The sequence below is a fragment of the Excalfactoria chinensis genome, chromosome 7, assembly GCF_039878825.1.
Source record: "Excalfactoria chinensis isolate bCotChi1 chromosome 7, bCotChi1.hap2, whole genome shotgun sequence".
NCBI classification, from domain to species: Eukaryota; Metazoa; Chordata; class Aves; order Galliformes; family Phasianidae; genus Excalfactoria; species Excalfactoria chinensis.
This window is the reverse complement of record NC_092831.1, coordinates 33,713,192-33,728,368: the sequence shown is the minus strand read 5'-3', so window position 1 is coordinate 33,728,368 and position 15,177 is coordinate 33,713,192. Positions and strand designations below refer to the sequence as shown.

The 15,177-nt window shown below is 45.5% G+C and overlaps 1 protein-coding gene across 8 annotated transcripts in view; it reads left to right on the top strand.

Moving 5' to 3' along the window:
• The window catches only part of HDAC4 (histone deacetylase 4), a 194,254-nt gene that overhangs the window by 173,571 nt on the left and 5,506 nt on the right, over positions 1–15,177 (top strand). For all 8 annotated transcript variants that reach the window (XM_072341105.1, XM_072341103.1, XM_072341104.1 and 5 more), the window contains 6 exons: positions 211–266; positions 969–1,056; positions 1,949–2,068; positions 3,685–3,782; positions 9,377–9,495; positions 11,351–11,484. In XM_072341105.1, the coding sequence (XP_072197206.1) occupies positions 211–266; positions 969–1,056; positions 1,949–2,068; positions 3,685–3,782; positions 9,377–9,495; positions 11,351–11,484 (615 nt within the window). The remainder of the gene's footprint in view (positions 1–210; positions 267–968; positions 1,057–1,948; positions 2,069–3,684; positions 3,783–9,376; positions 9,496–11,350; positions 11,485–15,177) is intronic.

Sequence of the window (15,177 nt, the reverse complement as noted above, 5' to 3'; positions counted from 1 at the left end):
AGGAAATGCTGTACCACCCTGTTTCCCTAAAATTCATGTGGATATCTTCCCCTCCAGAACAAGGGAGTACATCATCTGCTGTGCAGGAACCATTGAGGACAACTACATAATTGCAAGGCACAATTAGTGCTCCTGGCTGCATGCATCCATCGTTGTGAGATGAACCTTCCTACCTGTCTCATTTCTTCCTTTTCTTATTTTCGTGTGTAGAATGGATTTGCTGTTGTTCGGCCTCCAGGTCACCATGCAGAAGAAAGCACACCCATGTAAGTACGCATATATGCTCTAAGATCTTGCTTCAGTGTTTGTCTGCTGTGTGATTTACAGCCTGAAAAAGGCCGTTTGTTAGTTCACTGTTGCAGAATTTCTTACCGATTAATATGCAAAACTGTGTCATACTCAGCGTTCCCTGTAATTCCCTTGACGAGGGCAAATTCCTGCTTTGTGCTTTTGGGTGGGTAGTTCTTAGCATGAGTCGACATGACAGTCATGCCTTGGAATAACACTGCTGCTTTTATTTATTCCTGTGACTTGTTCTAAGCTCTTTGTTAATGGCTTATATATTGTGAGGAAGGCAAGAATACCATATCTGTTCTCTCCAGCTGATGGCATCTCAGCACTCCAGGCCTTGGTTCTGTCCCTTCTTTGTCCTCCTTGCCCTGTCCTTCCTGTCCCCATCTCTTGCATGCAAGCACTGGGGATCTGAGGGTCACTCGTGGGCAGCTGACCCCCAACAGCATCTCACTACACTGGAAAGCATTTCCTGAGGGATCACAAGGCACGTGCTGCTCTGTGGCTATTTTGTGTTTCTGATTGAGCATACGTACATCTTCCAGGGAGGAAAGCAGAGTGAAAGCAGAAGAAATTTCTTCCTACTGTGTTATGTCTCAGATGATAGGTGCACTGGGACCGAGGAGACCTATATTTAACACCTCTCCTTTTCCTCTTTTCCTTCTCATCACCTCCAGGGGCTTCTGCTATTTTAACTCCGTGGCAATTGCAGCCAAGCTGCTCCAGCAAAGACTGAACGTTAGCAAAATCCTTATAGTGGACTGGGTGAGTAAACACCGCTTGTTACCATCAGGAGAGCAGGTGGAAATTGTCCATGCATTTTTCTTTGAGTTTCATGTGAGGCCAACCCAGGCGCTCTGTAAGTGAGTGGAAAAAATATTGTCTGTGGTCTGTAAGCCAAGATTTGTTTGCTTGGTACTTTTTTAAAAGAGGTTTTAGTTTAAATTAATAAATAAACAAATAGAGCTTGTTAAAGAGTCCATAGTTTTCTGAATAGAACTGTAATTAGGGAGTAGTTGCCTTCTAAAACAAGCCCATAACGCAGACTCAAAGGTAGGTAACTGCAATCTTTGCTGTTTTGACTGGGGTCTCAACTGCTAGGATCCACCCCAGCTTGCTTTCTGAGGTATGAGGACTGGTTTCTGAGAGGGCTGGGCTGTCCAGCACAGCTTTACTTTTGCCCATCCTGCTACAAACTGCATTTCTGTACCAAGTGGAACCTCAAGAGAGGGTCTTGGCAACGGGTTTATGTCCCTTAACATCACTGAGCCAGACCTGATTTGTGCTGCTGGTTACCCTGCAGATTGATTAAAGATGCAAATCTGGGGCAACTAATACAGCCTTTCCATGCCCAACGTTCCTCAGGATTAGTGATGAATGTGGTTCTCTTAACCCAAATAAATTGGTCTTGCACTCAGTTTTGGTAAGTGATTGAAATTCTGCTTACTCCCATTTATCTTGCGTGTTAAATGAGAAGTGCAGTCTGAAGCTGGCTGTGCAAAACGAGGTTACACTCGTTTGCTTCAGTTAGCTCAGGGAAGCACAGAAAATGAAGCTCAGTACCAGAGGAAACCCCTTTGAATCCCAGATTGATGCTTTTAATCTTCATTTTGAATGAGATGCTAACCTTCATATAATGCAATCTCTGTCCCCAAAGGATGTACACCACGGGAACGGTACTCAGCAAGCTTTCTACAACGATCCTAATGTTCTTTATATTTCACTACATCGCTATGATGATGGGAACTTCTTTCCAGGCAGTGGTGCTCCTGATGAGGTAAGAGCGTGGATCTGCATAGCAGTCTCCCACATCCAACAAGATCTTCTCAGGGTTACAATCAGGTGCCCCCAAAAATCTTGAGGCCTTCTTGCTCAGTTAGGTCCAGAGGGCAGCTTCTGACGCTGCTTTTAGCTTTGTGCTTGTATGTGTCTGATTAGTAGTGCGTTGCCCACATTTGTGGGCTTGGTGTGTTCTTGTCCAAGTCCTCACAGCTGCGGGCATCATGGAAGCTGGCAGGAGAGCACACACCTTGGCAAACAAGCTGAAAGGAGTGAATGCAGTCAAGCTGCCCAGTCCTGATGGGACAACCTGTTCCAGAGCTCCTTGCCAGCTGTCCCAGACAGTGCTTTCGTCTCCAAAAACAGGACTTAGCGTACTTTCCCTGCCTTCCCCTTAATGGATGTAAGACATTTCATGGACGTGAGGAGAAAAGATTGGTCTGTGGCTGTGCCACCAGCAGTGGTCAGCTTTCCTTGCACTGCCCTCAAGCCTTTCTGCTCTTTCTCCTGGCCCAGAGGACACCAGTGCTTATCACCAGCTGCTTGGTGGTTCCTCAGACCCTGCTGCAGAAGGGCTGGGCAAGCAAAGGTGGCAACCCATTCTCTTCCAGGCTGATGCTCGTACATCCATCACATCCTTCCTCACCCACTAGGCTGAAATTGTAGCATGCTGCAGATAGGAGGCATAGAAACAATCACAGTTTGAAGTATATAGCCAATAAAACCTTCCCTGGCCTTTAAGGTATGGTGTTCATTTGAGCTGCAGTTTTGTCATAAATTTAAATGTTCCATTATCATCCTTCACATGTGATTTATTAGAGTTAAATTCTATCAAATGTGTAGTTCTGTGTTCTCTGAGGCATTCTAGATTACATCTGGAAACTCCTAGAATTTGTTTCCTGCCCGTCTTACGTTCTCCCATCCAGCAAACATCCATGTTTCCATTTAGATTCCTAAAGAAACTGAAATGTAATGAGATACTCCTTCATGACTCTGCTCGTGCATTACTCTATAGCGAATGCGCAGCAGCTCTTTGCGGCAGGCACTTAATTTCTGCCTCAGACTGCACAAAGGTCTGAGACCTACTTCTGCAGCTTTATCTAGCTGAACTATCTGGCTGTGTATTGTATAACACCATCCACTTTTAGGTCTCTTTCACATGCCAAGGCCTAAACAAAACCGTGGTCTGTAGGAGAGCAAAGCCCTGTGCTGAGCTGGCAGTGGCACTGCAAGGGGACATCTGCAAGGTCCAACCAACGAAGGCACCGAGCACAGGCTTTTAGGATTCCAGATGAAGGGAAGCATGACCTTGCTTCTTGGCAAATGGGTTACTAGAAGGCTCTGGTTTACTTTTAACTTCTCACCTTTCTCCATTATTTGGAGTGCATGGAAGGAGAGGTACATCTGCAGAAGGGGCAAGGATGGGGATGCAGTTGCTTTTAGCACTCATGTCCCTCTAGCAGTCAAATGTCTGTGAATCATATTTTCCCCCAGCAGAGGGGGAGCTCGCTCTGATTAAGATTGTTTTGTTTTATTTTCTAGTTAGAACTATAATAAGACAGAAAATAATACTCCTAAATAAAACTGTTAAAGAGAACTGTTTCCCATTTTCAGGTTGGCACAGGAGCTGGAGTTGGGTTCAATGTTAACATGGCCTTTACTGGTGGCCTTGATCCGCCGATGGGAGACACAGAATACTTAACTGCTTTCAGGTAATATTGAAGTTTTCCTCTTACAATCATATTTTTCACCTAAATTGGGTTTCTTCTATCTTATGCAGTCAAGAACTTAATCATGAGTTGAGAAGTTCTGGATTTTCATCTAGTTGCAGTGCCACTTGGAATAGAGCTGAATTAAGCAGAGAGGATATTTCTGGCCACAAGTGGGTCTGTGACATGAGGGGATTGATGTACTGCTTAGCACTGACTGGTGTATTACTGCCTAATGTCTACTGATGTGAATGAGCTCTTTTTGGGATGAGTGCTTCTGTGCATAAATACACTTGGATGGGAAAGGGAATCCAAAATAATTTTCATGAGTTACCATGAGTTGAATCTTCAGAGTGTAGCAGTCCCAAGGCTTAAGGCATCATTACTGTGATGTAGATGACAGTGCATGACTTCTAGGCATGCTGGCATGCATTGCCTCCCCTACATGAGCTCTGCTTGTGACTACCACTCAGCCTCACTCCTGAGGGTGCCTAGCAAAGGAAAGCAGGCCTGTTTTAATGACCTTCTACTAAATAAGTGTTACTCTCACTGATAGAGAGTGAATGGAGGTAAGCACTGTGGAGTTAACACATGATACCTGGGGATTGCAGGGAATTGTTTATCTGACCCTTGTTTTCCTCCTCATGTCAGCATCATCAGAAGAGGTGTGTGAAGCAGAACATGCATTGAACATCCCTCTGCTCCAGGAACTATGGGGCAGAACGCTTTGATGGGTTGGTTGTACATCATTGGTGTTTTGGGGCATTGCTGCAAGCCTGGGGTGGGATGCATTTGTTTCCCAGATCCACAGAGAATGGGAAAAGGAAAGTATTAAGATGAACTATGGAAGTAGTGGAATAACACTGAGAAGGAGAAGGAATGTAATTCCCTGACCTGCCAGATATATGGGCTTCATTTCTACTTGAGACTGTCCTGTTCACCCCCTGTCCCCCAACATGCCTCAACGCCTCCCCAACTTGCATCTTAAAATTACCAGTTGACGTGGTTTTCTGTCCTCAGACCAGATTCAGTGCACTTCTGGCAAACACCCTGCATAAATCCGGGGGGGACACATGATTGCCAAAACATGAGATGCAAATGGCAAGAGGCAGATGGAATATTGCAGTGGGGTAGCAGTGCATGTGTGAAATCTGGGAGCCTTATTTCTATCCTACACGGCGCGTGTGTTCATACTGCGTTATACTGAGCAGAAAGAGCTTTTACCCTCCAACATGCCATTAAAAAGCCTTCAAAGAATGTATACAATTTAAAATAACATCTAGTCAAATAACTGTCATTTGTCTTGATGTTTTATTCCTGGTACAGGAAAGCAGCACTTTCCTCCAAAGTGGAAGTCTGTTTATCCCAGCAGTCAACAAGACTGATATCTGCATTATAAAGAGAACCTGTAGCTGGCAACTGAGTGACGTACTTGCTATTAAATATTAATTGAGTTTCAAGGCTCCTGGAAAATTGTTCAGAGCAGTCTGCAGCACAAGACCTTTGCCAGCCATTCCTTAATAGATGTTGGTGTCTTTTTGCCCAGAGTTTGAGGCTATGTGAGAAGCAGATTTTGTACCTAATCCCAGTCCTTATTTCGGGTTCTGGGAAGTGCTTTGTGACTCATCCTCATAGGTAGCACCTCCCGTAGCCTGCCTCATGTGCACACCTTCAGTCAATAAGTTAAATTGGAAGCTTTTTTAATCTTCTGCCAAGATTGGTCATGATAATACATTATCAGGTGACCTTTTCAAATCTTAACCAGCTTCTTTGAAAAACATTTTTTTCCTGAATCTTTCTATTGATTTTAATGTAAAATAATGCTTTGAAGTTTGCAATTTATAGTCCCCCGAGAGTTAGAAAGTGAAGGGAATGGGTCATATATCCTTTTTTTTCTTCTTTTCTTGCTCTAGCCCCTTGAGACAATGCATGCCTTCAAGGCAGCACCTTGTTATTCCACCCCATCGAATGCCACGTTGCATTTGCTGGGGATCAAACCTAAGATGAAGAAAAGATAAGAAAATTGGCCATAATGAACTCCAGAAGCAGCAGGCATTTTCACCATGAACTTGGAAACTCACAGTGGAGAACTGAACTTTAATTCAAACCAGTCCAAATGCCAAACTGTGAGGCTTTGAAGTCTGCAGAGGAATCAGTGGAAATCCTTTGAGCTAGGCAAAGATACTGATATACTTTTTCTCCTTTCTTTTTTTCAAGCCTTAACTCTTCACGTGCTTGCCCCTTTTTAGGGACAAAAGCCGTCTTTCTGTATAAAAACGTTAAGACAAAGCAAGCTTCACGCTTTCCATTTTTCCTCCTGTTTTGGGATAAGCTGGTGCATGGACTGAAGAAAAGCATGCTCTCTAATGAAATAATAACTGAGATAATTGTCTTCTCTAATTATTCTTCTGATGAATGAATAACTCCCAATGAAACTTAGCACTGAAGCGGAGCGCGGCCGTGCCTTGAGTTTTGCTGCGTGTTGTCTTCAGAGCTGAGTTCCCATATCAGCACTGCAGAAGGTCGGGGTGAAATCCCAGCTGCTGTGCTTGGGGGGAGCAGGGTGGGGTGCCCGATTCGCCCATGGAAGGGATTGGGGAGCTTGCTGTGAGCTTGGCGCTCCTCCACACTGTCCTAACTGCAGCCCTCGGCAGCATTACGTTATAATTTAGCTGACCATTTACTGTGCAAATGTTCCACGGCTGAAGTCAGCACCAAAGTATGCGGGCAACACACATCTCACAGATTATGCAGAAATGTATTAAAGTCTAATGCGTAAAATGCAGGGCATAAAATTTCAAAAGCCCCTAACTCATCAAAACGTTATTGGTATTCATTGCTGTTAGTCCGTAGTTATAGAAACAAAACGGTTGTAAAACTCTTTTTTTTTTTTTTCTTTAACTGGAGTCTTTTGTTCCCTGCCTTGTTGAACAAGAAATAGTGGTTGCTCCTAGGAATTCCCGTGGCATTTTCAATGGTTGCATGAAAGCACAGCGTGCAGACCCTATTGGGAGAGCTGCCGGAGCAACGTGAAGGCCGTGCCTAGCTCCTTATTGCATAAGAACAGCAGTTACTGGTGAGATTAATCTGTGGTACGTGCAGGAGTTTTCCTCTTAACGTGATGTGAAAAACCTTTCCCTGATGATTCTAGACAAGTGTCTTTTCATCTTAGTTTTACCTACAGTGGTCTCTCACATCACTGTAATTCCGTGTGGGGCTTGGCTTCACGTTGGTATTATTTCAGACACCCGAAACAAAAGCAAAACAGAGGGCTGAGAGGTCCCTCCTTCTGCCTTCAGCAAGTTTGGAAGCTGGGTTGGTGGGGTGGGGGGGTTCTGTCCATAAAACATCCCAGAAGCAATGAATTGGGAGGGGGAACCTGGTGCTGTTTTGCATCCCAATTGTTATTTCCGCCTTGTAGATTTCATGCTCTCTGATGCTTGTTTTCATCGCCAGCAGCCCCTGAGCAAGGGATCACACCTGGTGTTGAATGGCCAGCAGTGGGAAGAGAGTGTTGGAGAAATCCTCTATAGATTTGCTTATTCTGCCTGTCATTTATTAAGCATTTAACCAGTGAATTGGTCTGTAGTAGACTAAGCATTATTCAGTCTTACGGAAAATGATGGAAAATTGTATTATTTTTTTCCCCCCAAAGTGTTTGCAGAACATTATCAGCAGTGTGGCTGCTTCTTAACTATCGCCAACCTGATTTACTTCCAAACAGCACACACTGCTTTTTCCTCTCCTGAAATCTCTGCAGATTTCAGGCACTGCCTGTGAAGCCCCTATGCTGCTAGAAGGTATCTGACCTGCTCACAGCTGAGCATCGTGCCCTGCGTTTCCCTTGGGTACGCTGGGCATACACTATGCCACAGCCAACAAAATGCCATCACTTCATAGCACAGCACTGGCTGGATGCTGACAGCCCAAGCAGCTCCACCAGGTTTGGGTTTAGGCTTTGAATTGAGTTTGCTCCACCAATGGCGTTATGGCAGCTGAGGTTCTAGCATCTCTCACAGCATCGTAGCCTTGGAAAAAAAAATCTGATGATTTTAGCAGTTCTGCTTCAGTTAGAAATTAAATAGCTCAGCACTACTTCAAAGCTTGGGGGGAAAAAAGCCCTTTGCCACGTGCACTTGCTACAAAAGTGCTGCTTTAGTCCTTTGTGAGGGAGGTGGTTTCCACTTAAGATGTCTGTGGGTTTCACTAAGTGCGCTTTGTCGACTGTAAAGCCATCAGCAGAAAAATGCACTGTTTTGTCTTCCTTACGTAATAATCTCCCCCAGGACAGAAGTAAATGGCAATCGAGCCATTGGAGGAAGAACTTAAAATTCCTCTTTTCAGACACTGCCAGAGTTAAAAACTTTCTCAGCTCAGAGGGGTTGAATGCTGCCCCAAAAAGCTCTGCAACTTGGAACCACCAGCAGAGAACTGCTTTGTTTTTGTCGATTGCATAGATTGCTGTGTTTCTGTGCACAGAGGGTGGCAACCAGGAAGGTGAGAAAAATGAAAGCTTGAAGGGTTTCTTTTGGACTGCACAGTGCCTCAGCTCATCCACCAGACGTGGGGTGGTACATGGTATATGCTGGATACCAGTATCCCTGCCCACACCAGGGGATGCTCTGCATTGGAGATGACTTGCTGGGTTTGACTAACAGAAGCAGCTCATTGCATGGGAGATGCTAGCACTCTGTTAAAACTGTGTTCTTCAGAGGGTGAAATGGTGTGAGCTCAGATTGGTGTTGGGGCAAGCAGAACTTTGTTTTCAGAGCATTCTGTAAGTGCTGTCATCAATAAAGGTGCAGTTGTGCTTACAGCGATGTGTTCTGGTATATAAGTCTGTGTTTCAGAAAGCTAACCTTGCCAGAAAAGATTGTGTGTGTGTATCTCATGTTTATTCAGAAGCTCTGTTGCTTTGACGTTTTTCATTGCTATAATTTCAGTTCTGCTGCATTTGTGCTGGAGCTATTAAGTGAAAAAGCAATTCTTGCTCTCTGCAGAACTTTTCCTTTTTGCTTAGTTGGCATCTTGATGTGGGAAATGGGATGTTAGCAACCTCACATGGGTTTTAAACAGAAACGATATAGATTGAAGGGAGAAGCCAGAGTGAAAATGCATCTTACTGAGAAACCACAGAAGTGGACCTCTTGTCTCATTGAAGTACAGGCCCTAGGAGGCAGCAGTTTACAGATGCTAAGCAATTCTGTCTCATTTTAGAGAACAAAATATCAGAGGATGGGGAACTGGAGTTAGGTGGAATATTTGCACATTAGAGCTTCATTTGTGCCTTGCAGGTGTGCAGTGCCATTGATAACTATTCAGTGCTGCCTGCTGCCTTTTCTTCCTCATTGGGCTGGTTGAGCAACAAGTTCTTAGCCCCAAGCTTTGCAGGCAGCAGGCAGAGCAGTGCTCAAGTGCTCACATGCATCTTGAGGTCCCCAGCCTTTGACCATGACACATTGAGAGCAATGCGAAGTGCAGCATCTAAGAAAAAGGAAACACTTTGCTGTTGTGGAAAAGCAACGTGAGGCTTTCTAAGGGGTTTGTTCAAGATCCAAAATAAATAACATGTCTGCCGTTGTTTGATTTTGTTGCAGAACGGTCGTAATGCCCATTGCCAATGAGTTTGCCCCAGATGTTGTGCTGGTGTCATCTGGTTTTGACGCGGTGGAAGGCCATCCTACACCTCTGGGAGGATATAATCTGTCTGCAAAATGTAAGTTGTGGATTAGAAAACAGCAAATACTGAAATTGGTGGGAATTGTTGCTGACCTGGGGATTAACAGGCAAGGGTTGCTCTGAAAGTAATGCCTCCTATTTTATGATGTTGGCCCCGGATGTCCTTGTCAGGTATTGGTATGGCAGTAGAAGTTGAACCTTCTCACTGGTATTCCATTATACTTTGTTGCTGTATGACAGACGGCAGCAGAGGGGGCATTGTGACAGACTGGTGTTGGGCAAAAAAGTATAGGTGAAGCAAAAGTGTGTCATTGAATTCCTCTATGTGGAAAAAATGGCACCTATTGACATTCATTGACGCTTACTGAACATCAGTGGAGACCAAACAACAGATGTGAGCACAGGGAGGCTTTGGATGGGGACTGTGACATGAAAGACAGGCCACGTTCTGGATGGCCATGCACAGCTGTCACGAAATGAGGAGCATCTCACTCATATCACCTTCATATAATATTTCCAGGTTTTAGCTGTGAGGTTCAAACCTTCCATTTCAGTGGCAAACATTTGGGGCTTTCTGTTGCATTTCCATGTGTTTTGTTACTATATGGTGTGTATCGTAGTCTGCCTGAAGCCTTTGTTGTCTTGGAACAATTAACTGGGCCCATTTTGCTGTGCATCTTCATGTTTTGCATTGCATAGGAGGTGCACTCAGCTCGGAGCCAGCTTTTCTTTGCGGTTCTGGGTTTCTTTTTTGCTGTGCTATTTGGATCAACCAAGTTTTTCTTGCAAAAGCAGAAGGATATTCTTTAAGAGTTTGTTTCAGTCAGGAAGTTTGCCCTGCACGGTGAGCTTCAGACCTTCGTAAGGTAGCTGAGCCTATAAACTTTATACAAGAATAAAGGGGAATAGATTTACAAGAGAAGTTATTTAAGATATCCAGAAACACTTTGTAATGGAAAGGTCTTGTTTACCTGCGTGTTGCATTTCCCATGCTTTGCTACTCTCCCAGAATAGGAGTCTGGGTACCACATTACAGGCTCAGCCACGAATCTTCTACCTCACTGCTAATTTGCTTATTTGCAAAGGCGCTTACAGGAGTTACGAGGCACTGCAAAACAAAAGCAAGGAGCGTGGGTGAAGGGTAGAAATGTGCTGGGCTCCCTTTCGTTTGGGTTTTTTTATTCTTATTTTTGAGGGGGCAGGGTTGGTTTGAGGACATGTTTTTTAAATCCTCGCAGCTTGGTTCTGTTTTGTTTAAAGGGCAGAAATGTATTGTGTGTCATATGATCAAAGTCCCGGTGCCTCAGGAATTTTTACAGCATATTATATACGGGAAGAAACGTCTGTCAGAGAACAGTTGTCAAATGTATCTGGGGCTCCACAGTGCCGTGATCAGAACCGAGAGGACCGGCAGCAATTTCACCAGTTCCCCTTGCCTTCCTCCCCCCCCCCTCGTGCCTCCTGCACAACTCCTCTGACTTTGCCTTTTCCTTCTCTCACACAGCAGGGTGAAGGCAGCCTCATTCCATCCTTCTCCTCCTCCCCTTCCCTCCGTGGCCTCTGCCACCACCCCAAGCCTGTGGCCTGCTGGGGGGCTGCTGGGGAGCTATGTTGCCCCTCGGTGCCTGGGATAACCTCCATTGCGATGCTTGCTGCAGCCCAGGGGTTGTGGATCCATCCCGCACCGCTCCAGCAGGGAAGCGTGGCTGGAATACTGAAACAAGCGTATGAAAATCAAACCTGGCTTATATTATGCATTTAGTCCGCTCAGATCCCTTGTGGTTTTTTAATATGATGTAATTCCTTTTTATAACTCTTTGATCCTTCGCCAGGAGCCTGATTCCAGCAACAACCTCTGCCCTTCTCTCGCATTTCCTCTTTTCCCCTTGCAGGCTTTGGGTACCTGACGAAGCAGCTGATGGGCCTGGCTGGAGGCCGCATCGTCCTGGCCCTCGAAGGAGGCCACGACCTGACTGCCATTTGCGATGCCTCAGAAGCATGTGTTTCTGCTTTGCTGGGAAACGAGGTACAGAGAACCAAAAATCCTGCCATGGCCTCCTGGTGGCACGTGCTCGGGGTCACCTTCCAGGTGCCACAGCCTCTGTCCCTTCATCCTGTGGAATTTCCACTTGTGGCATCAAATATGGGCTTCTCATTCTCCAGAACGGGCAATGTGCCACATCTTCATCCATGCAGTTTGCACCGTGCTCCTAAGAAAGTCACTAAATAGTTTCATTTACTTCTGAAGTTATCATCCACTTCCCCTTCTGTTTGCAGTCCCCCTGCTAAGTAGTTCAGTATATCTGCTCCGTTGCGCAGCATGCTTGATGCTGCTTTCTTTTCTATTTTTTGCTCAACATTTTATTTCCTACCTTCTGCTCATTGCTGTATTGAAAGAACTGTTAAAGAAATTGGCTAGAAAAGCCAGGGTGTATGATTGCAAGATAAGAAAAAGGCAGAGTAGTACACAAAGGAAGTCTAGTTTCTGGTTTCTGGAAAAGTTGGGATATTTTCCTATGAAGGCAGATTCTTTGACTTCTCTGCCTCTTCTTTCTGTGGTGGGATTAAAGAATAAATGATTCAGACTTCTCTCAGCCATCCCCTTGATGCAGCCAGGCTTTAGCATCTCTTGTAGCCGGCACCATCTCTTCCAGCTTGACTGATAATTGAAAGGTTCCCGTTGGTGGCATTTGACGTGCTTTGGGCTCAAGGTGTTTCAGGTTCATTCATTACAGAAATACTGCAGCAAGTGCAGCAATCAGCTGCCAACAGTAAAACCTCATAATGGGGACCTTGTGCGTTTGCTGTGCCTCTACCTCTACATGTACTGATGTTCCAGAAGCATTTTTATAGTTTGTGGGTTGTGAGTTTGAACAAAGTATTTGTTTGGGTCAGGCCTCTTTCTTTTTTGTACACGTGTTCTTTGCACAGAGGACAACCACAGTCATCCTAATGGCTGACCATTGGACTGGTACAGTAGACTGCAAAAGTGCCTTGCATTGATTTTCTACCTAGGAAAATAGTAAATAGTAAATAGTTGTTATCTGCTGCAGTTGTCCTGCTATGGGTGGGACTCTGGACCTGCTCAAAGCTATTGTTGAGGGTTGATGACACACATAATAACAGCGGCACAAGGCTTGTCCTTTGGCTGCATATGCCTAAGAAGTTCAGCTTTGTGTCAGAGAAGGTGGCTTGGGTAGTGTGTTTCCATTTTTTTTTTAGTCTACCTTTTTAGTTTGCCTTCAGTACCCTGTGCTAATGGGCAAGTTTCAGAAGGCTGCAGAAGATGGACACGAGGAGGCTGCTGAGGTGACCTCTTGGTAGAGTAGACCTGTGAAGGCACTGGTAGCTTCTGTGAGGCAAGAGACCTTCCTGCCTGTCAGTGAAGGGAGGAGGTTCCTTCCAAAGCTTTCGCCTGCCATGGAGAGCACAGCCAGGCAGAAGCACCAGTACAGGAGCTGATGGAAGCCCTGTGGTCAGCATCTGAAGGTTCAGTAAGTAGCACAGAGAAGAGAAACCAAGCAGAATGTCAGCTGTCAGTCTGCCTGTGGTGGGAGCTGACTGCAGGGACTGATGGTAAGCCCTAGGCAGGCTTGCTGTGACTCAGTTCAGGTCAGTGATGACTGGCCTTTCTCTAGTCTGGGAAGCTGGAGCAGGAAGGCACAAATTGCCTGTGTTCCCTGACTGCCAGCCTTTTGAAGGAGTGCTTTGTCTCTCAGTATCCAAACTCTTTGTGAAGGATGACAGTGCCTGAGGAAACCTCACCAATCAGTCCAATACATCATCAGTGAAACAGCTGGGATTCATAAAAAGCATCTGCTTCAGTCATCCAGCATCCCATCTCCAAGCTTCCAGAGAGTATCCATTCCTTGCGCGTGACCAGACGGCTCTGATAAGACACTCAGCGTGGGTAACCTGTCCAGCACACCAACCCTTGGGACAGAGGAAAACTCAGGAAAGGCAAGCAAAGCAAGAGCAGAGTTGATGTAACAGCACCTATGTCTCTTTGCCTGGCAGTGGTGGCACTTTTGTCAGCACAGACAACCCCATCAGCTCCGCACAAATAAGGACGCAGCCGGCTCTAATGGCAGGATGTACTTTGAAGGAGAGGCTGAGGAAATAACATGTGAAAGATGTCATTCCTCTTGCTTCGTGTAGCTCCGCAGTGCAGGCGGGTGGCTGCAGTGTGGGGTGAGGATCTGTGTGCAATAAAGGAGTGCTTGATCCCAGCCACAAATGTGTTTGGGAGTGCATAGCTCTGGGAGATCTTAGCATTCACCATAGCTTGGCTGTTGTCAACTGGTTGAGTGTTTCCACTTAGCAGAGGGAATATTGATCCTTAAAGGTAAAATAATAATAATAATAATAATAAAACTTTGTTTTTTTAATCACTGCATCAGGACAGCTATAAAAAGCTTTTAAATATTTAAAGATGGAGCTATTCTCACTTTTCCTAGGTGGGCTGTAAGGCTGCGCAGATATCATGATAATGTTCCCTTACCCGCACATCAAAAAGCAGGAAACACTCATTTTATCAAGGTCTTTTATAAAGCCTTTTTAATGCAAGAAAGTTGGAGGGAACTGCTGTTGCTTTGTCCCGCGGCCCTTTGATGGGGTTTGATATACAGTGTGCGAGGCAGCTCTGCATGCGTGCACATGGACAGCCAGCTGCGGCCGGCAACGGGTGCGGGGAGGTGTGTTTGCTGCAGAGAGCTGGTCGTGTTACGTGAGGAAATGATAGGAAATGAGGGGAGCAGTGCCAGTCCACACAGCGTCTGCCTTCACCGGCGGAGATCAAAACTCCTGCTTTGGAAAAGCGTTATGCAGAGGCAAGAGCCAGCGTGTTCCCAACTGCCCAGGAAATTAAAACGGAGCTTGAGCTTTGCAGCACATTATTTGAATGTCAAATGAGTTAAGAGCTGTGCGAGGTGGCTTGAGAACGTTTGAGTTGCTTCGGTTGCAAATTCAGTTGTTGGTAACTGGCGTGATTGCAGCTGAATGCAGGGGAGATCACTTAGAGGTAATTATGCCAGTTAGGAAGCGTTGCCGGCGCTGTGCCCAAGCAGTGCTTGTGCAAGGGGAGCTGCTGGTGGCAGGGACAGAGCCAGAGGGATGTGCTACAAGATGCGCTCAGCAGCACTCACAGCTCTGCAAAGCCATTTTTCATACACAAGTAGCAGAGATGTGTCCAGCGTCAGACTCTGGATATCCTGAACGTACAGGGAGGTGATAATAAGCAGTTGTTTAAAAACGTTGCTTAATGCCCAGAGGTATTTTCTTCCTTTTCCGAGTGAGCGATGAGTGAGGCTGTTGTCTGTGAGTGTTATTTCAGGAGGAGGACTGCACGGTGGAAATGATTCATCTGTGAAATAGCACACGGCTAAGCTGCCTGGTGTTGTGTGCTTTATGTCAGCGTTAACCAAAAGGCACTGGGAAGCTCTTACTGAAGATTTGTCCAGGAATAGAGCTCGCCTTCACTTAATGTCATACAGAAGCTGGCCTTGGCCAGAATTATGTTTAGAGTAAAGAATTTATTAGAAGCGCAATCCGTAATTATTAAATCTGCAGCAGAGCAATTTCTAGGCCTGATGGAGCACCTATCAAATGGCTGCCATCTGGTCGCGAGAGCAGATCTCTTGGCCGGAGCTCGTCTTGGCTTTGGGCAGAAGTTGCAGTTCAACTTTGCCACAGTTTTTATTCACTACTAAAGTGTGACTGC